The sequence below is a fragment of the Durio zibethinus genome, chromosome 23, assembly GCF_047325235.1.
Source record: "Durio zibethinus cultivar Kanyao isolate XHJ-2024 chromosome 23, ASM4732523v1, whole genome shotgun sequence".
In the NCBI taxonomy this organism is placed as follows: Eukaryota; Viridiplantae; Streptophyta; class Magnoliopsida; order Malvales; family Malvaceae; genus Durio; species Durio zibethinus.
The window spans coordinates 9943146-9964306 of record NC_143184.1 but is presented as its reverse complement, the minus strand read 5'-3'; the positions used below and the strand labels follow the sequence as shown (position 1 = coordinate 9964306).

Below are 21161 nucleotides of genomic sequence, written 5' to 3'. Positions count from 1 at the left end.
TGATTAATGATATTATTAAGTTGGATTATTATGGCAAGTGAAAAGTTATCTTATTTCGGTGTGATTAGGCTTATATGAATAGTATAAGAGGTATTAAGAAAGATTAGTTTGGATTTACACTTGTGAATTTTTCTCGATTAATTCATACTGGACAACACCTCATCAATAAACCTTATATTTTTTTATCTCAAGTCAAACAAGTTTTTTATTTTGAAGACCCTAAAGAATTGGGTTAGTGTGTTATTCTTTAAAATACACCTAACGACTTATTTGATATGGGATTAGATACCAAAGATGACGTTAACATGAAACTAAATGTTATCCTTTTGCTAAATAAAACTTGAATGAAAATATCTCTAGTACCTCTACTCGGTGGGTCCATGAAGATGTTAATGAAGACATTTATGAACTATGATAGATCATCTATATTTTATAATTCGAGTGTTTAAGACATAATGTAATAAATGCATGTATGTAATTAATGTCACATTCACTATTATATATTTATTGTATTGTAAATCATACATTATTTTTTGATTTAATTAAATCGATATATTCTTTATATATCGTTAGTTATGATTTCTTAACTTTTCAATGTCTTTATATAAGTTTTAAACTAATATCTTTTATATATTCGCTTTTATGATACAGGTAAGCTACAATACGGATGAGTAGATTAAAAGAAATACATATCGAAAATATTAGTTTAAAACCATCTGCAGCACCTATTGATATTGGCTATGTACTGAATCCTTTAGAGGGGAATGAACATACTATCGATTCTAACTTAGTCACTTTTAATCTTTCAAATGTTATTGGATCTAGCAATACAGGAGGTCCAGGTTTAGATAGTATCTCGTCAATTAATTCTACTTTAAATTTGAATGTAGGTATCATATACCTCATATTTAGAATTCGATTATAATGATTAAAGTATTGGCATTTTACAAATTGATTTTTTATTTTTTGTAATTGATAACAATGGTCAATGGAAGACCAGAGGTCGAACAACTTTGAAGGAATTGTTTGCACTACCTCCGAATAAATGTATTATAGTGTCCACAAACTTTTATAGGCAACCAATTGGTGAAGAGGCTCAACTATTGGTTGGATTTCTAGGCATAATTGCCCATAATGGAATGAAATTGCCTATTCATTATGAAAACATGGCATAAAGTTCTAGCAGAAGTTAAGGTCGATGCTTTAAACTTTATTGAGGTATTAGTATAATTAATTAATATAAAAATATAATTATTTTACATTTGGTTTATTGATTCAAAATTTTCTTATTATATTATTACAGTCAAGATTTATATTTGAAATACCAACTTCATTTGTGCTTAAGTTATTGGAAAAGAAATGGAAAGACTATAAGCATAATTGGAAGAATAAATATTTCGAGCGAAATACTATTATAGAGTCCACAATGAAATTTCTATCCTGTAATACTTTTATTTTTTATGTTTGTTTAAGACTTTTGTGTTGTTAAAGGGCCAAAATATAATTTTATGGTTATATTTTTATTTTAAGAATTTAGATAGATTAAATACATGATATTAAATTTATTTAAAATTTTGAACTTGATTGACAAGCTTGATATGCATGAATAAGTTATGGTTAATATGTATTTAACAATAACATATATTTTTATATAGGAGATTGAGATAGGTAATAAAATTGGATGTGTGAAACTTTTTCGCTTAACACACATAAAATAAGACATATCTTACTTGAATGTCGAAACACAAGAAATTGTAGTAATTTATAACATCTATTTTAACCGAAAGTAAATATTTACTCTCTTTAACATATTATGAATTAATCCTTAAATTTGATAGTTTTATCTGATTAATTTACAAGAGAAAAGAAAAGAAAAAATGGCTGCTAAGATTGAACTAGCATCTGATGGTTCTGTTAACATGCAAGAATTGAAAAATCAGATTTTCACAAAAGTTGCTGGAAAAGAAAAACATTGATGGGTCCGAGGCCTTGGATTAGGTTCAACACCATCTACCTATTATGGATATAGCTCTCAACAATTTACATTCTCAGTAAGTCAGTCTTCGTGAGAAATTTTCATATTGAGAGAAGAGTTATAAACTATGCAACAACATTTTCAACAAATAAAAATAGAAAGACAACAAGAGCATGCCAAAATTGAAGAAGAACGTGCTAGAATGGATCAAGAACATGCAAAATTTCAGTAGTTACATTATCAATTCAACCATTTTATGAATTTTGTGCAACAACAATTTTCAAGAACTAATATCGATGGTCCACCAACTCAGGTATTATATTTAGCAAATATTTATATTTTTTAATATAAAAAATAGCTTATTATTAAGTGTTAAAACTTATATGATATTATTCAGTAGGTTCTTAAGCATGTTAGTGACTAATGTGAAAAATTTTTTCATCAAATAACAGTCTTTCAAATCTATGCAGTCATCAATTTCATACATTTTAAAATTTTTTATTAATGTACTAAAATAATTTGAATGTTATTATTCTAATTATTAAATTTTGTGTTAATTATATACATATTTGAACGTGAATTAAGTATTTATTAATTTTAGTTTCTAAATTTAAGTTTATTTTTGTTAATGAAAATAATAAATATTAAAAAAAAAATTTAAAAGTAAATTTCTTACTTTCGCGACATTTGCAACATAAAATGCCACTAAAAATAGTGATGTTCTTATTAAAAAAATATCTCTAATATGGTGACATTTATATCATAAGACGACGCTAAATTAGCGACGTTTTTATGATACAAATGTTGTTAATTTAGCAGCATCTTATAATATAAATGCTATCATATTAGTAGTATTTTTTTTATACAAATGTCATTAAATTAATGATATTTTTTAGATACAAACGCAGTTAAAATAGTTACGTTTTATAAAAAAATATCATTATTTTTTTGGATGCATGTATAGTTAATACTTTTAGTGGCATTTTTTGTAAATATTATAAATATTTTATTGACGTTTATAAATATTGTTAAATATTAAAAAAAATCACTAAAAACTTAAATCCCTGTATTAATGTAGTGACAGTTACTTGATGGATAGGTTCACAATTTTTCTATTTTTTTATTTTATCCTATTTTAACTTTGCTGTCATGCCAAGAAAAATGCAACTTGTCAAGTGGGTCACAAAATTTGATTCTTTAACACCGACTCATCAAGTTAGTGGTTAAATTCTAATAACGTTAGTGATAGCATAATCGTAATAGTACATAGATTTAGACTTTACTGGTAATAAGGAAGATGCTTGGAAAATGAAAAGATGGAAAATCGATGAGAAGAGAAAAGTAAAGGGGTTGAAAATGCATATACCTCTTTCTTTCCACGTAATTGCGTAATAATAATGATAGAAAAGTGGAGGAATATGTAGGAAGAGAAAATATCTTTCTAATTGATAGTTACTATACATACATAGAGAGAGAGAGAGAGAGAGAGAGTGAGAGGGTAATAAATGAAAACCTAATATATCTTTTTTATAAGTAATTAAAGATAATGTTAATATTAATATTATCTACTGGTAAAGTTATGAATTTTTAATTTAATTTTTGACAATTTCAAAACCAAAAATAATAAATAAATAAAAATTCAATACCAAAAATATATATATATAAAAGAAAACGTCCTTTTTCTAAACGGAGAACATTTATAAATATATAATGTGTAATTTACATCGCTCTTTTCTTTTCTCTTCCAATCTTTCTAATTTTGAATATTGTTGATGTTGTGAATATATGGGTTTCCTCTCACCTTTTTCCCTTCTGTCCTTTCAATTAATTTTCTCTCCGACAAGAACAAAAGCATATTCATCAAAATCAAAGAACAAAAAATGGGTTCAAGTTTGAATCTTGAGATAAACACGATGAATTACGCAATACTCTTTATAATAGTGAATATAAATATATATATATATGTATAAGATCAATTAATGATTTGTTGTGTTTGTACGGTATAGAAGGCAAAAAGTCATGAGAGATATATAGTATTACGTAACAAATAGAGAAAAACAATAACATAAAGAGAGAGAGAGAGAGAGAGAATAGCTGAATTATTCGGTTTGTCTCCAAGATGAAGGTTCTTGAAGACTTGACTATTTGTTCCTAACAAAAGTCAAGGAATTGGACACTTATGAAGGAATAAAATATGAAGGACTTGGACTTTTGAACACTGAATGGGTTTAAATATATATAAAATACAAACCCCAATATTCATTTTCCCTGGTCTGTTGACCCCTAAATTCAAGTTTGGGCATTCCTGCTAAGTTTTGGTAGGTTGATAATTATTTGAATTAGATTTAATTTTTTTTAACCATATATAGTATTATAAAATTTTAAAATTTGATCAAAAATTAAATTAATTTTTTTAAAAACAATTTGAATTAAATTTTATCAGTTCAATTTAGTTTATTTATTTTTAAATTTAATTTTTTTATTTTTTATATATTATTTTAATATATTTAAATAAATTTAATTACAAAATAATTATTTTATTTTATAAAAATTTAAAAAATATATAAAAGTTAATAAAAATATATAATTTAGTTCAATTTTATTCTTTTTATTATTTACATTTTGATTTGAAATTCAATCTAAACCCAATATATATATATATAATATTCAAATTTAATTTTAATTGAATAAAAAAAATTCAAAACTGAACCAAACATTACAATTTCAAATACATTTTCCCATTTTTTTACCCCTAGTCTTTGGCATGGTTTTGTTTTTCCCATTCTAAGCACAAATTCCACTGTTATCTGGACCTCGTAGAAGCTTTGTCCTCAAAGGACAACATTGGCTACTTTGATTTTCTATAAATTAAATTGCCCACGAAATTAAAAATAAATAATTGCCTTAATTACCTTCTCAATAATATGATTTATGTTTGATATATATTGGTGTTAATAGTCATGTGTATTGCATATAAATATTTAAATTTTTATATGATAAATTTAAAATTTAAAATATAAATATTTATTTAATAAATGAAATCGTAATTTGAGAATAGAAAAATTATTATAATTATTGATATTTAAATTTTAAACCTATTAAATGCTATTTATTTAAAACGATTATAGTTAAATTCTGAATTTAAATATAAATGTATCTAAGACAGAAAGTTCATAATATAATAACACAAATTTGTGATTGAGTTTTTTAAATTTACTCAATTAGTATCCATTGATTAAGTTCTATTTACACGAGGGTTACACCATCAAATTTATATAAAAATAAGAACCCTCTATTCAAAAATTATTTAAGGGTATATTCATAATTTTATCAGATAAATAAATGGTGTAACTCTTACCAGAACGAAACTTATGCAAAAAAACCTAATTGACAAAGAAAGAACATGCTAAGTGCAAAAAAAGTTGAAATCACATGAAACGAAGACGAAATTTACCCAAATATAAATTATTGTAATGCGTAAGCATGATTAAATCATGGTTTCCTGCCGAAAGGGAAAATGGAATCAGACTGTTAGGCTTGTGAATTATACACTTTTCTTCTGCATGCCATGCATTCTCACCTACTTTCTCAAATGATTGTAACCGACCTATTTCTTCAATTTAATCTCCTCATTTTAGGTTAAAATCACATTCAATTAGAACAATCCCGATCAAATCCTTTCTTTTTCTTGCCAAACTCTTGTTTATTTTTTTATATGTTTTGGGTTCCGGCCGAGCTTATTTGACTGTGGTTATTTATATTTTTTTTTCTTTTAAATAGAATCTCGTTGGATAAAATTTTTGACTTCTCACTTCTCTCCGTGTGAACTTGTAATCAGCAAAGAATCCATGAGAATACTTATTCTTTAATTCAAATTATCATGATCAACAACAAGTGATTAATTGAATCAGTTAGGTTCATCTTTTTGGACGAAAAAAGTTTTTGTTTGAGTTTTGTCGATGCTCACATATTAAGATCATCTCGAATGTATAACTTACAACTATTTATTTTAAGTTGTTACGTACGATACATCTTATCATAATCTGAAGATTAAACAATTTATTTATCTTCAGATTTTTTTATCAAAAAAAATTATTATGATTGAATTTTAATTACTAAAATTAAAAATTCAACATGATAATTTTTTATAAATAAAATTTAAATATAATTACATATATTTTATTGAGGAAGAATTCACAAGTTTTACATTATTTTTTGACTCATATTAAAATGATATAGATTAAAATATTAATTTGATTTAAATTAATTTTGAATTTAATTTTAATAAAATAAAAAAAAATTAACATTGATACAAGTGAATCTCTATTTTTTTTTTTTTTTTTTAAACATTTCGTGAATATATATTTCTGTTGAGTTAAAATTTCAGGTCTACAATGTACAACTACTAAAATTGTCAAATCTCAAATTAAAAAAATAGATTAAAATTAAATTGTCACTGTCATACAATGCTAGCTTTTGTTTCTAACCATACAGTTGCACAATTGCACATCAATTTAAAGCTATCAATTAACAAAATTTCAATGATTAGCGAACTTCAAATCAGATTCTTTGGCAAAAAAAAAAAAACTCCAAATCCGATAATTCGACGCCTCGATTTTTCCATTTATCGTTGTCATCTACTCGTCAACAGATCGAGGGTAACATTATCAATTATTATGATCCATAATTCATAATTAGATTCTATATATATATAGAGAGAGAAATGTAAACGATAATAATAGATGTATTGAAAATAATGAAGTGGAGCCAAACATAAATCCTACCTTTCCCTTGCAATTTATGTAAGGCAAAAAGGACAATTATATAAGCTTAATTCTTTCAATAAAATTGGAGAGGTTTCTTATTAAAAAGAATAAAATATAAAAAATTAAAAATTAAAATTGATTGACTTATATATTAATTCAATGCGAAGATTAAAATATGTATATATCTAATTAAAAATAGTAACCATACACAAATTTTAAATAATATTTATTAAACGGTGAAAATTAATTATAAAAAATTTTAATAACAATATCAATTTTCATAAAGTATCAAAGCTTATTCAATTTTTTTTTTTCAGATTTTATACTCAAGCTATTGTTTGATTTTCGATTTTTTTTGAGAATCTTGTGAATTTAACCTAAAAAATCTTATTTTTATATATAAATAAATATTTATATATTTTATTATTGTGAAATGAGGCTACTATTTAGTTGGTATCCTTCCATTGAAACTGACCATACCGAAGTTTGTTAAGAAAGCATGTAGACTTCAGATCTGGTTTTATATAAGATAGATATAATCCTAACCTTTTCCATAATCAAACAAAATTCTAACAAGCTACATATCTCTCTAAAGTCATGGCCCATTAAGGATGACTCTTCAGCTGTCTTGTAGTTACAACAAACTACATTCCAAATCAAATTTGTTAAGGGCATTTTAGGATTCAAGGGGGAAATGGACCTTTCACTCCAATGTATAAGTCATTTGTCAAATGAGGGTAATTTGATTAATTTGACTGAGTTAATATGTTAATTTAATTTGAATTTTCGAATTTTATGTTTGCTTAGCCATCTCAGCTGATCACCTGTTAACACATAAGGACGATGATTTGTCATCCTCAATTAAATTGCAGACTACCAGCTTAGCTTTGGCTTACGATGTCAACCCTTACTTCGTTACCTAGAGCTCAAGCCAACTAAATCCAGTGCCCCCCATCACATAGGTCCCATTTTCAGGTATTCCTAAACTAACTGGAACTCTAGTTTCCATACTTACCTTCTGCCTTTTCTTCCTTTTCACTCTTTGATCGAGTACCGACTTGAGTTTCGGAGCATAAACGTAAAAAAAAAACTTTTGATTTTTGTCATTGACCAATTTTACTCTTTTGTGATTTTAGGATTTACCGTCACAAATAGCTGGGCACCAAAAAAGTTAATATATTAGTTTTAGAAAAAAGAAATTAATAAAAAACATATATTTAGTTAGTGCAAAGGGATTGACCATGTCACCATGATGTAGGCAAGTTTTATTCTAATATATATACATATATATATATATATATATATAAATACACGAGAAAGGTTAATTTACATAATATAACTCTTTTTTAGTTTTATATTTTTTTTTAACAATTGATTTCAATAGATTTAAGAGACGCGATTAAATCATTTTTTTTTATTTTTACTTATCTCTCATCTCCTTTAGATTTATTAAAATTAATGATTAAATAATATGTAAAATTGAAATAAAAAGTTATACTGTATAAGTTAACCTTTCTCAAATATATGGATCAATTTACACAATATAAAATTAAAAAAATTTTACACATTTTTAATCCTTAATTTTAATATATGCAAAATATGAAATTAAACCTTTTTTTTTAATTTTTTTATAGATTTATTAAAATCAGTAATTAAAAAATATATAATTTTTTTTTAATTTTACACAGAGTAAGTTCATTCCTTTTTATATATTGAAAATACGATGTAAATATTCTTAAGGTTAATTAAATATTATTTATAGTAAAACTATTTTATTAAATGTGATAGTTAATGTTTAATGTCGTGAATTTGAATACATTAAAATAATCAATTACTTTATGTACCAACTTTAAAATTTTCAGAGTACAAGTCGTTACCAAAACCTAAGAAAATATTATAACTTTTTTTTTTAACTCATAAATTAAAAAACCTTTTATTTTTAAGTTGAAAATAGCCAAAATTATTTGTGAATTATGAGGTTATTATTTAACAAATGGACATTTAACTTGAAACGAATTAATAAATTATTTTCTCAACTCATACTAGAAGATTTTGTTTGAAGGTGCCATTTGTGAAGATATTTTTCACAAGAATGGTCCCTTTGAAAGTTTCTCGTTTAAATTTTCAACCCATAAGTGCAAGTGTCATCACATGGATTGTAATGGTCAATTGCCTTTGCCTACTTGACTTGACTTCCGTAAGGTATTATAATTACAATTCCTTGTATCTGTAAATTATACTTCTCAATACATTTTTTTTTCTAGTTTTAAAGATTAAATTATTTGCTCTGTAATATATTAATAAAATATTAAAATTTTAATTTCAATAATTAAAGTTTGATTTTTAATAATTTTAAATCTAAAAAATAAAGTTTAAATCATTTAAGCTTTTTTTAAATAATCATATAACCAATGGCAGATCCTTTAAAGAGCGAAGGGGGGTCATGGTCCTCAAAAAATTTTGAATTTTTTTATACATATATTATTTTTATAATAATTTTGAAATTTTTTAATAAAAAAACTAGTTTGATCCCCTCAAACTTAAGTTTATTGTGTTGATATATATTATTCTTTATTTTATATATTTATATTGGATATATAATTACAAAAAAATATTTTTGTGATTTTTTCACTTTGATACTTAAATATTAAATATGATAAAAGAATGTGTTAATATTGTAAAAAAAAATATAATGATTTTATTTTTATAAAGAATATTGTTAATGATTTATAATTAGAAATTGTGAAACCATTATTTAATATATCCATTTTATTATATATTTTTACATATTAACATATTTATAATTGTAATTTTTGTTATTATATGTTTGCATATATTTTTTTTATTAATAGATTTGATATATTTTAAGAAATCACTATACATAACATAATAATTAATTTTTAATTTATCTAATTAAGGTTAGGAAATATTAGCTAATGGAAGACTTCTTTTTCCTTTAGCCAGACTGCAAAAAATCTCTTAATCAGAAGTCTTATCTTGACCCCAAGCATTCATTTATCTGCTGCTATAAGAAGCTAATGCTTTGCGACTTTGAGAGACTTGGGTTAAAGGAGAAAAATACCATAGCTAAACAGAGAGAAAAAGAGAGAGATTCATCATGGCAACAAAGATGAATCCTACTGATCAGAAGGGGAAGGAGAAGGATGATGAAGTTAAGCTTCCAGGGTTTCGATTTCACCCAACAGACGAAGAACTTGTCGGATTTTATCTGCGGAGAAAGGTTGAGAAGAAACCTCTCAGTATTGAAATCATCAAAGAGGTTGATATCTACAAATACGATCCATGGGATCTTCCAAGTAAGTATATGATCTGCTAATTCCATTTCACTTCTTTCTTCAACTGTTTGTGTAAACAAACTAAGGTTAATCAGCTTAAAGTTTTTGAAACGTCATCCCTGCAGGTCAAACTCTAGGCCAACTAATTAAAGTATCTATTGATATTTATCTTATTTGCATAAGAAATCACTTTTTAAGATTGTTAAGATTATGAAGAATTTTGATCGTTAAAATTAAAAGTTTAATATTTTATTAATAAATTACATAATTTGTTAATTTGTAAGAAGAATTCAATACCTAAACTTGCTTGAATTAATGAAAACGTAGGTTTTTCATTTTATCATCAGCCATGGATAGTAAAGCAAAATACTTATAAAACTATTTCTACTAGGAAATAAGTTATGATCAGAGCGAGCAAAACGATGTTGAACCCGTGGCTTGACATTTGAAGAGGTGAAATATTAAATATTTAACACCTTTCTCACGTGCAGGCAAGGGGTTAATTTGCAGAAACATCAGTCATTTCGTAACAAGGGTTGTTGTTATAATCTTTGATGAGTTCGATCGTGTAAGCATTTTTTATAGTTCAAGTGTTACAAAATAAGTGAGATTTAGGTAGAACTTTTAAAATGTTCAAATGACTGGTTTCTGATATCTTGTATTAAAAAATTTTAATGTTATATAACATTTAAAAAAAAAAAGCTAAACAATTGTTAACAATATTGATTTTGACTTATAGAGTAATTGCAGTCCATGATAAAAGCTTATATAATTGAGCAACTACTGGTTGATTTTTGACATGTTGTTTCAAACACAAGAACACATAGCCTCCACATGTTGTTTCAAACACAAGAACACATAGCCTCCATCTTTTTTAGTTCAAAAAAGATTTTTGATATGTTGTTTCAAACAACAAGAACACATAGCCTCCATCTTTTTTAGTTCAAAAAGGATTTTTGACATGTTGTTTCAAACACAAAAACACATGACCTCCATCTTTTTTTAGTTCAAAAAAAAAAAAACTCCATACATGCAGAAATTTTCTTCACACACAAAAAAAAATAAAAATGATAACCATGTTTGAGTTTTTACATTCATGTGCCTCGCAAGAATAGGAAAATTGAGTTGGATTTTTCCTTGGGGATTTTTTTTTTCTTCCTTTGCGGCTCCACCAAACTGAAATAGTTAATAAAAATATAATCAAGAAGATACAATGTGAAACAAGATCGAAACCAGAAAGAGTTTAAACATATTAGAAAGGGAAAAACAAAACATGTATAGCAGTACTCCGAAGATCAATATCGAACATATATAAAAGGGAACTTAGTGGCAGGTTTTTTTAGGTTAAAATATTAAAAAAAAAAAAAAACCCCTTTGAACTATTTCCATTTTTAAAAATAAATTCCTATATTTTTATCATACTCAAATAAATTCTTATTCTTTTATTTATATTTACATAAACTGTTATTTCAAGTAAAATATTGATTTATGTTAAGGGTTTATTTAGGCATAAACTAAAAATTAAAAATTTATTTAAATACAATTAAAGCTTTAAGACTTATTTGGTACAAATTAAAGGTTAGCGATTTATTTAAATACAATAAAAATATAAAATTTATCTAAGTAAGATGGTAAAGTTCAATAATTTTTTTATTATTTCAGTTTTTTTTTTTTTTTACATAAAAGTTCAAGTAAATTTAAAGATATCTTATTTCAAGATAAAAGTAAAATTGAAGGAAATTTTGGTATTCTTCCATGAAAAATTTCCTATTCTTTTGTGTGTAACTTCTTAGTCGGGAGATGTCGGTTTTCATCATTCTTTGGCCTACCATAACAGTAAATATACTTAAAAAAATTAAAATTGCTAGACAAGGGAATGCCTTGTCAAACTGCTTTAATTAATTAATTAGACCATTATGACATGTTTCCTTTTCTAAGAAAATAAGGACCTTGGATTAATTCAAACATTGCATACAGTTATCATGGTCCAAAAGGAGTTTTAGAAAAATCTTTTTTTTTTTGTTTTATTCAAAATTCAAATAAAGATGAGTTTTAGGATTAATAAAGTCTTTGGTTGCATGGTGAGAGAAACTCCCATCGCATTGAAATTGCTTATAATTTTATGATTGAACCTCGAAGAACTCAAGGAATAAAATAACATGCAAAACATAATTAAAATTCTCTCTTCACAAATCTAAATGAATTCTAAATCACAAAGAGGAGCGCAGAAAGTCAAATCTTGAATTGTAACCACCCTATGCACCGAAAATAATAAGCATAAAGAAATCAAATTAATTTAGAACAAATTAGAATTAATATGGAGGATTAATCAAGTGCAACATAACAATCAATGTAGCTAGAATTTTGAGTGCATGTTTAATTTGTTATCTATAATTCAATAGAAAATTTATCCAATATTATAAAAAATAATGTTTAGTATACAAAATTATAATAGAATAAGATAAGATAATATTATAAATAAGATTAGATTAAATAATATCATCTTATTTCATGTTAGATATATGTAAAGAATAGAATAAAATAATTTATTTATTTATTAAAATTATATATTTTTTAAAATTTATATAATTTAAATTATTAATATAATTTTTTAAAAAATAATTAGATATATAAGTTTAATTTCATGAATTATAAATAATTATTTTCACTTAAAAAAGATTAAATAATCTCATACCAAAAAAATATTAATCATTCTTGTAATTTTTATCTCTCTTTTTTAACACAAATCAAATATAATATAAAATAATTATCATATTATTTTATCAATAATCTTTGCATTAACTCTATCTTTTATACATTACATTAATTAAGTTGAGATGTATGTGACTTGATGTGACGGTGTTGTTGATAAAGAAGAAATTAGCAGTGTGGGAGACAAAGAGTGGTATTTCTTTTGCATAAGAGGTAGAAAGTACAGAAACAGCATAAGGCCAAACAGAGTGACAGGATCGGGGTTTTGGAAGGCCACCGGAATCGACAAGCCCATCTATTCTGCGAAACAACCCATCTGCATTGGCCTCAAGAAATCCCTCGTCTACTATCGAGGTAGCGCCGGTAAGGGCACCAAAACCGATTGGATGATGCATGAGTTTCGACTTCCACCAATTGCCCAAGAAGCTGTAAGTTCAAATTCAATTAAATCACAACATAAATTATTCGCTTTAATTAGGATGAAAACCAAAATTTATGATAAAAACTTATAGATTGTTAAAAAAAAAAAAAGAAAAATGCAAAAGATATCAACCAAACTTGGTTTTGATTGATATTTTTGTTTTTTTGCTGTCAATTTGTGCTCCTGGATATTCAAACTTTACATCTGTAGGTCAAATTTTGATCTGATCTTCTTTAGACGTCTTCAGTTTCTCGTAGTCATTTAGTTGCCAAACTAAGAAATTTAAAGACTGTTCGAAATTACTTAGAAATGACAATTATGATGTTGTCTAGTTCTTTTCTTAACGTGCAGGAAGTTTGGACACTTTGTCGAATTTTCAAAAGAACCCCATCAAACAAGAAGTACGCAGCAGCTGCAGCAGTTGCAAATGCTTGGAAATTAGATGCCAGAATCAATCAAAATGGAGCCGATTCCAAAACATGCAGCAGCCTGGAAGATGACTCTGAAAATAGTAATGAGCAATGCATGACTTTTTGTGGCTCAGTCCAACAAAATGACAGCACACCGAATATTTTTATGGACCAAGTTGATGCAAGAAACTACTTCCTTTTGGGAGGTACTCCATGGTCATCCACCAATTATATAGCACAACAGGCTCCATTTTCAGCTACTAATTACCCCAGCTTTTGGAATCCGAATGGCAACCTCGATGTCTTTACCGATGGAAATTGGGATGAGCTAAGACCTTTGGTTGAGCTAGCCCTTGAACCCTACCCCGGTCATTCAGCCTTTGATCGTACATAGAAGCAACCAAGCATGCACGTATTATGGCAGGCAACTATAGCATTTTTATAATGAACTGCCATAACAGGAATTTTAAGGGTTATGAATCAGTACGTGTAATAATATTGGTTGTCGACAGATAAAGCAGTGCCATGAATGACTGAAATTACATGTCAGAATTCAGACAAGGAATTGGCGGAGGGTGAAGGTGAACGTGTGAAATACTTAAATAATTAAGAAAGAATAAATGAAGGAGATGATAAAGAGAAAACAGCTACAGAGGCAATATTATTCTTGATTTCCTTTTTTTTTTTTTTTTTTACAATTTCAGTTGATTAAATTAGTTAGTGTAATGATGAATTTGCAGAGAGAATGTTTATATATGCATGATAAGTAACTTTATATATTTCTAAGTTTATGAACATTGTATGATAATGTTTTTCAAGTTATATCATTTTGGCAGCGAAATTCTGGTTAATATTATATATAATTTTGATTAATGTTGAAATATTTTCTCTATGTAGCGATATATATATATATATATATATATAAACTTACTGTTAATTTTGTAAGTCAAATACTCGAGTGCAAGAGCAGTCCTTTGTTTTTGTGACAAACAGATAAAACACAGCTTGTGTTCAAACAAAACAACACAATGGCTGGAACAAGAAGCTAGTGCAGCTGCAAGAGAAACAAAGTAGATTAGGGTTCGTTTGTTTTTGTATTTGTTTTCTTTTTTAATTTTTTTAAAAATTGAAAATAAAAACATGTTTAATAGGTTATTTTTATTTTCTGTTTTTGAAAACTGAAAATAAAGTTTTGAAAAATTTTGAAAATTGTTGAAAATACAAAAATAATGTCTTCAATTTTTTAGAAATAATTTGGCACTATTATCACGTGGGCGCTATTTACAAAAATTATAATTAAACCGTTATAGTACCGCTATAATTATTATATTAATAAAATAATATTTTATTATATAAATATTAATTTAATAAATAATATATTATAATATTACTAATAATATAATATATTAATAACATAATATATTAAAAAATATTATTATAATAATATTGTTATATTTTTAATAATTAATAGAGCCTTAAAACTTTAATCACTTTCTCTTACATGTTTTTGTTTTCACTTTTCACTTTTCTAAAACAAAAACATTCTATCCAACCATATTTTTAAATTCAATAAATTAAAAAAAAAATAAAATAAAATTTTCTAAAACATAAAGTACAAGACACAAACATTATCAAACAATCCTTTCGTTATCAAGAAGTCCAAACCGATTGACAACAGCAAAAGAGTGCCTGCCAGGATTCATGTTCACTGCACCAGTCAGCAGGAGAAACCTCCGTTGCTAAAAACACTTTGATACTAAACGTTGGCCATTCTTTCAAGACTTCTGTCAAATTTACAATCAATAGAAGCGACTCCATATACTTTATTTCAAAGGCTTGCTTCTATTCAATTATAGTTCGAGATGTAACGAATAACATTGACATGCCACCACAACATCAAACGGCTTCTTGATTACTTAAATTATGGAACTGAGGAAGAAAATGAAAAATATAAGAAGAATCTTTCAGTTTCTCCTGTCTGTGACCTTGAATTCCCGAAAATCGAGTGTACATATATATATATTCTTAAGGCTGGTGGAAAGAGTTTGGTCATTGCGGATGGTGGTTATCGATTTCTGGGCTAACAGGAATATCAAGGCTGCTTCCTTCTGTCTCAGGGGCTATCTCTCTTACGTCAGCTATTCTTGCCTCTGTTGCCTGAATATCACTCCATTCACCATCAGCAATTGGTTGGATGTTAACCTGATCCACTGCCATGTGGACTACGCTCTCCCCAGGTACTGGGACCGCTCTAGAAACACTAAGACAAGCTTTATCTACGTTCTCTGACAAGTCAACATCCTTTGTATCAGGTGGACTGTTATTGGTATTTGAGGACTCAGTCTTCTCCTCGAAAATTTGCTTAGTGTCACTCTGCTGTCTGTGGATGAAAATAGAAGACATTATCGACTTTTGTCACCCCCACAAGTAAAGTATATTTATGCTTCCAGTTTCAGTTCTATGACAAGTACCTCAACAATACTGAACCAAGCTAAATATTATTCAAGAATAAAAGCAGCAGTAACAAACCATGTTAACAAGTCAACTCAAAATGAAATTTAACTCAGTTATTGCGTTAGCCTGCATATTTTGAATAATTTACAAACGCTCCAAATACATGGAGAAAATGTATTTATCAACCAACAGGGGGTAAAACAAAAGGGCAGTTTGTGTTACCATACAAAAGAATTTAATCAACACTTTTTGCTCTCCTACCTGTGATTTTGTCTTGATTTTGGATTTCTAGATTGACAAGGAGAGGAGAAGGAGGTTGGAGGAAACCACACACCTTTTTATGCACCCTCAAACCTGGATCACTATCCAAACATCCCCTCTTGAGCTAGTCAAGATGGCCACGGAACACACTATTTGACTATGTGAAACACATAGAGGGATGTGTATTCTCAAGAAAGATCCCGAGGTTTCCTCCCGAATTTCTTGATGTGCTTGGTATATTACAAAATTAACTAGTCTTGTCAATTATTTCTAGAACTTCTTTTACAAACAACCCAGTGTTTATCAAATGCATGAATATACAAGCCACAGTTTCAAGGTTTCCAAAATGGGTAAAAGCAGGATGATTGCTATAATGCTTAAAAATAAAAGAAGTCAAACCTTTGGAGATGTGCCTGTAACACATTCACATATGCGAGAAGGTCTTGCGTTTCCTTCACAGCAGCTGCCTCCTTCCGTGCTGCTTCTTTAATTCTTGCGTCAGCATCTGTTTCTGCAACTCTGACCTTCTCCTCTGCTCTCATAACTGCTGCTTCTAATATCACAACATGCTCTCGAGCTTTTGCAAGCTCAGTACGCCACATATGTGCCTCCTGCATAGCAGAGTCTCTCTGCTTAATCAATTGATCTCTTTCTTTACTTAGGACCCCAAGCTTTTCTTCGGACTCCCTCAGCTACAAACACCAAGGAAAAACTTCAAATAAACAACAATTATGATGATTATAAGCCATAGTTGTACATAGGAATCACGAATCCCCAAATAAAAATGGTCAAGGCAATTAAAAGAAACTTCTCAAAAGTGAAAAGCAACATGACTGTCTCTTGTTTAATTAGGTTTGAACAATGATGAAACACAAAACGTATGATTCTGGGATGATAATTCTTTTAAATTCATAAATCCATCACATCAACATACAAGCAATAAGATTAGAGTTACACAGTTTTAAGTTTTAGCTATACCTTTAACATGAATGCTTCCTTTTGTTTTTCAGAATCTTTTGTCAAGCGCTCAATTTCTGCGCAAGCAATTCTCCTTTGTTCATCCATTATATGAGCTGCAGATGCTGCAGATTCAGCAGCTTCAGCAGTCTCTGACAGTTTATCTGCTATTTCTCTTATTGTTGAATCGCGAGCACGAAGATCTCGAGCCAAATTCTGCAATTCCTCATCCTTGACTTGTAGAGTCTCCTGCAAGAATTAGCTACCACTCAGAAAACCAAATCTAGGTATAATGAAATGCTTTAATTGACCAAGCACTAACCACAATAAGGAGACAAGAAGCCAAGTGAGAAAGCCTGCTTAAGAAAACCAAACATTGCATAATATTTATACACTTAATAGGTGTCGACCAGGACAGGATCATCCGCCAGGTTCAATGGCCCGGACTGGCATAAAGTTTTTATTAGGCACCAGCATAATCATAACACTCATTACCATCTCCAATTTAGCCCACAATAATTAGCCCTCATAATCACAACAGGCACATGACCTAAGAATGCTAGCTAGAGTTGATTTTGCAATCATTCAGAATAAGATATACCATGGATCTTCACGGTACACTGCCAATAATGGATCTGAATTATCAATTATGGCAAACTGCTTCATTTAAGACTTGGCATTCTTGTCCAGGGAAGTAGAGAATCATATAATAATTGAATAATTATGTGGTTGGAAAAGGTGAAAGAGAGGGGAAAAGATAAGCTGTTACCATCTCGGTTAAGGCACTGAAATAATTTTTCTCTTTTTTTTTTTTTTTTTGTCATTTCCAACCAAATTTCTGTAGCCATGTCATTTCATTTCAAATAATATTTTTAGCCAACAGTCAATTACATGCCATATAGCAGGCAAGCTACAGGTAAGGCAAGCTGGATCTGACCAAACCAGAATACAGATTACTTATTAATGCAAACAATAGAAAGCAACAGAAGCGTTTGACCCCACAGCTCAGCAACAAATATGAAGGCATACATTAATCTATCCAGCTACTTTAAGTACAGCTAGTAGAACTGAGGGTATACATGCTAGGTTTTTTTCCCAACTACCTAATTCTAACTTCCAGAAGCAATCTGCTACATGTTTATAGGAGAAACATAATGGGAAAAAAATTCACTATTTCAAGTACAAAATGATAATTTGACTCCAGTAACTATAAGTCATGTTAAAATTTTTAAGCATCACATGTCCGCTCCTAAAATTGGGGAAAAAGTTACCTTACCAAGTATAAATGTTTTGCACTTCAAATATGCTTTCAATAAGTTCTGTCTGTGAATAAGGCTTCAACCTTGTGAAAGTATAGCATGGGTATGTTTAAATAATCTAAAAGCACAGCCCACAAGCACAAGATATTGCAAGGAGAAACTGCTTATAGCATACCTTCATAATTGTAAGATCATCCATTGGACCATCAGTGGGTCTATTTGTCATCAATCCTAAGGCATTTCTCAAAGAGATCTGCATTGCTGCTTCAATTTCTTTAGAACATTCCTTGGCCGTTGAATTGGCAGCTGCAACTACTGCTGCAACCGTACCTAATTTTGCAGAACCATTCCCACTTAAGGAATTGACAGCCTCTTTGTGCGCCTTTAGAACCAACTGCGTCGCACTAATTTTTGAAAGGGAGAAAAAACAACCAAACAGCAACATAAGGATAACATCAACCATATATACAAAAAATGAGTTGCAAAAAGAAGTCCATAGAATATATGGTGAGTATACTTTCCAGAATACAAGGGAAGGTATAAGCCATCATCTTCAGACAATTTGAAAGAATGTAAAGAGTGATAAGACTTATGCTTCTGCCTTAGCTTGAATCTCTCACCATTTCAGGCATTTCTGACATCTAAAATATTATCAACCAAAAAATGATGCGTGCCAAATGACACATGAAAACTCTCTTAAAAGAAAATAATCCCAGAAGCACAACACACAATCCTAACCATCAAACACTAAACCAAAACTGAGGAACCTAGATTTTTTTTTTTATTTTATTTAGCAAAAAAAACCTGCCTCCAACTTGTTTAAATAGATGGGATGTTATATGGCTCCCATGCATAGGATTTTTTAAATAGACTTCATCTAGTTAAGCTTGAATTGGGTTCTGCTAAGAGGAATCCATTACCTTAGCTCTTCTTAGAAAGCTCAAGTACCAACCACATATCATCCACAAGACATGGCATTATATTGCACATTTGATCAATCAAATGAAAAAATAATAAATATATATCACTTGTGAAAACAGAAAACTGAATAGCAAAAAGAATGACATAATGCAGCACATTGTAAAAATCTAACTTACTGTAAAGTTGATACCCAAGCTCTAGCAGCACCAGGAGTCTCCGCGCAAAGAAAGTAGTCCTTTTTCTGGGGTGTCCCAACATCTAAATGGCATAGTTAAGAAGCTTGCAAGTTTAGCAACAGAATTTTTTCATGTAACATAATTGAAAATAACCCTAAAAACTTTTTGATTATTCTTTAAGAAATTATTTGGATACAGAAACAACAGCCTTCGTACTTTGGAAGTCCACTGCAGTGAATAATAAAAAAAACACACACACGTTAATAGCAATCCCCAACCAAAGAATGAGACTCATAGCAACAATCAACCAAACGAGGAATACGAAAATCATCATACTGAAAGTTAACTGGAGATATGGCAATGGTGCTGTTTTCATCAAACGTAATGATTCCCTTAACACTTGGCTCGTTCCTCCTAGTCCTAAAAAAACAGAATTTCAAGTTTAATTTCAATCTTCCAAAGAAAACAAAGAATAAGACCCAGAAAAACGCTTACTTGTATTCCATTTTGCCCGTTGTGGGGTCTAATATCACCCACCGTTCATTCCATTTCTTCAACTGTTAAACCAATGTACAGTACAAATACTAAAATACCAAATTGCTTGAAAATTTAGATAAAAAAAGATTACAAATTGATGAAAGCCATAACTGATAATAAAATCGAAAATTTAGGTGAAATTACAACTGTAAATGCTCTCAAAAAATTAAAAAGAGAAAGAGAGAGAGGGGAAGATCGTACGGTCTCAGATCGCTTGAGAAGTGGACCTTGAAGCAAGTTCCTACCAGAGCCAGAGGCCAGCTGCCGTTTGATCTTTTCCAAACTGTTCTCGGTAGCATTCCTAACTACTTGTTCCTTCTCAAAATTGAATACAAAAAAAAAATCAATTTCAATTAAAATAAAATGGAGAAGAAGAAGAAGAAGAATAAGAAAGGGATTTACCGTAGCACCATTGGAGGCCATGAGGGATGAAATCCAAGGGAAAAGCTCCTTCAACTGAAGAAAAGAAAACAAAGAACAAATATTTACTTCGGAGAAACGCTGCGTTGGTTGGCTTTTTGTGTTTTTTATTTTATTTTTTTAATACAGCGGGACTGTTAGGTTCATTGCACAGACCGGCAGTTAGACGACTTTTTTTATCTTGTTTTGTAGAAAATAGTGTATAATTTTACATAATATATAATGTAATAAGATGCTAAAGTAATATTAAAATAAATAATACTAAAATGGATATGAAAGTAATAAAATTAAAAATTATAATAAAATTTGTTTACGTTATATTGGTAAAATTTTAAAAATATATTTTGCATTTATGAGTAAATACAATTTATAATACATTAATTTTTGTATTTTAAATATATAAAATATAAAATAAATAAATATAAATAAACAAATTAATAAATTTAATAAAAAATGTTAAAGTAACAAATAACTCTTAAATATAGTAAAATATTTAATATAATATATGAATTTTAAAAATTTTTAATATTGTATATAAATTATAAATTTATTAACTAATATGATTATGAAAATGTTATTTGCATATTATATATTAT

At 28.3% G+C, this 21161-nt stretch overlaps 2 protein-coding genes across 3 annotated transcripts; one reads left to right on the top strand and one right to left on the bottom strand.

The window, feature by feature from the left end:
- The first annotated feature begins 9736 nt into the window (after positions 1 to 9736).
- LOC111313153 (transcription factor JUNGBRUNNEN 1-like) lies at positions 9737 to 14418 on the top strand. 2 transcript variants are annotated; one of them, XM_089752375.1, is made up of 3 exons: positions 9737 to 10058; positions 12912 to 13177; positions 13522 to 14418. In XM_089752375.1, the coding sequence occupies exons 1-3, from the start codon at positions 9860 to 9862 to the stop codon at positions 13972 to 13974; spliced, it is 918 nt and encodes a 305-aa protein (XP_089608501.1). In that variant the 5' UTR covers positions 9737 to 9859; the 3' UTR covers positions 13975 to 14418. The 2 variants fall into 2 exon arrangements, with proteins under 2 accessions (XP_089608501.1, XP_022769577.2); XM_022913842.2 differs by having other exon boundaries at positions 9738 to 10058; positions 12915 to 13177.
- Positions 14419 to 15301: 883 nt separating this feature from the next.
- On the bottom strand, positions 15302 to 20645 carry LOC111314589 (uncharacterized). The gene is made up of 10 exons (XM_022916089.2): positions 20548 to 20645; positions 20347 to 20460; positions 20104 to 20165; positions 19945 to 20028; positions 19805 to 19836; positions 19609 to 19690; positions 18687 to 18915; positions 17274 to 17501; positions 16695 to 16987; positions 15302 to 15960 (listed from the first exon to the last, which is right to left on the bottom strand). Exons 1-10 carry the CDS (start codon positions 20566 to 20568, stop codon positions 15630 to 15632), a joined length of 1476 nt encoding a protein of 491 aa, XP_022771824.1. The 5' UTR covers positions 20569 to 20645; the 3' UTR covers positions 15302 to 15629.
- Positions 20646 to 21161: the final 516 nt, after the last annotated feature.

Coding starts and splice junctions, on each gene's coding strand:
- LOC111313153 (XM_089752375.1), top strand. CDS start 9,860: ATGGCAACAAAGATGAATCCTACTGATCAGAAGGGGAAGGAGAAGGAT. Junction 10,059..12,911: donor CGATCCATGGGATCTTCCAA/GTAAGTATATGA, acceptor TTGTTGATAAAG/AAGAAATTAGCAGTGTGGGA. Junction 13,178..13,521: donor CACCAATTGCCCAAGAAGCT/GTAAGTTCAAAT, acceptor CTTAACGTGCAG/GAAGTTTGGACACTTTGTCG.
- LOC111314589 (XM_022916089.2), bottom strand. CDS start 20,568: ATGGCCTCCAATGGTGCTACG. Junction 20,166..20,346: donor TTCTCAAGCGATCTGAGACC/GTACGATCTTCC, acceptor TTGGTTTAACAG/TTGAAGAAATGGAATGAACG. Junction 20,029..20,103: donor ACGGGCAAAATGGAATACAA/GTAAGCGTTTTT, acceptor CTGTTTTTTTAG/GACTAGGAGGAACGAGCCAA.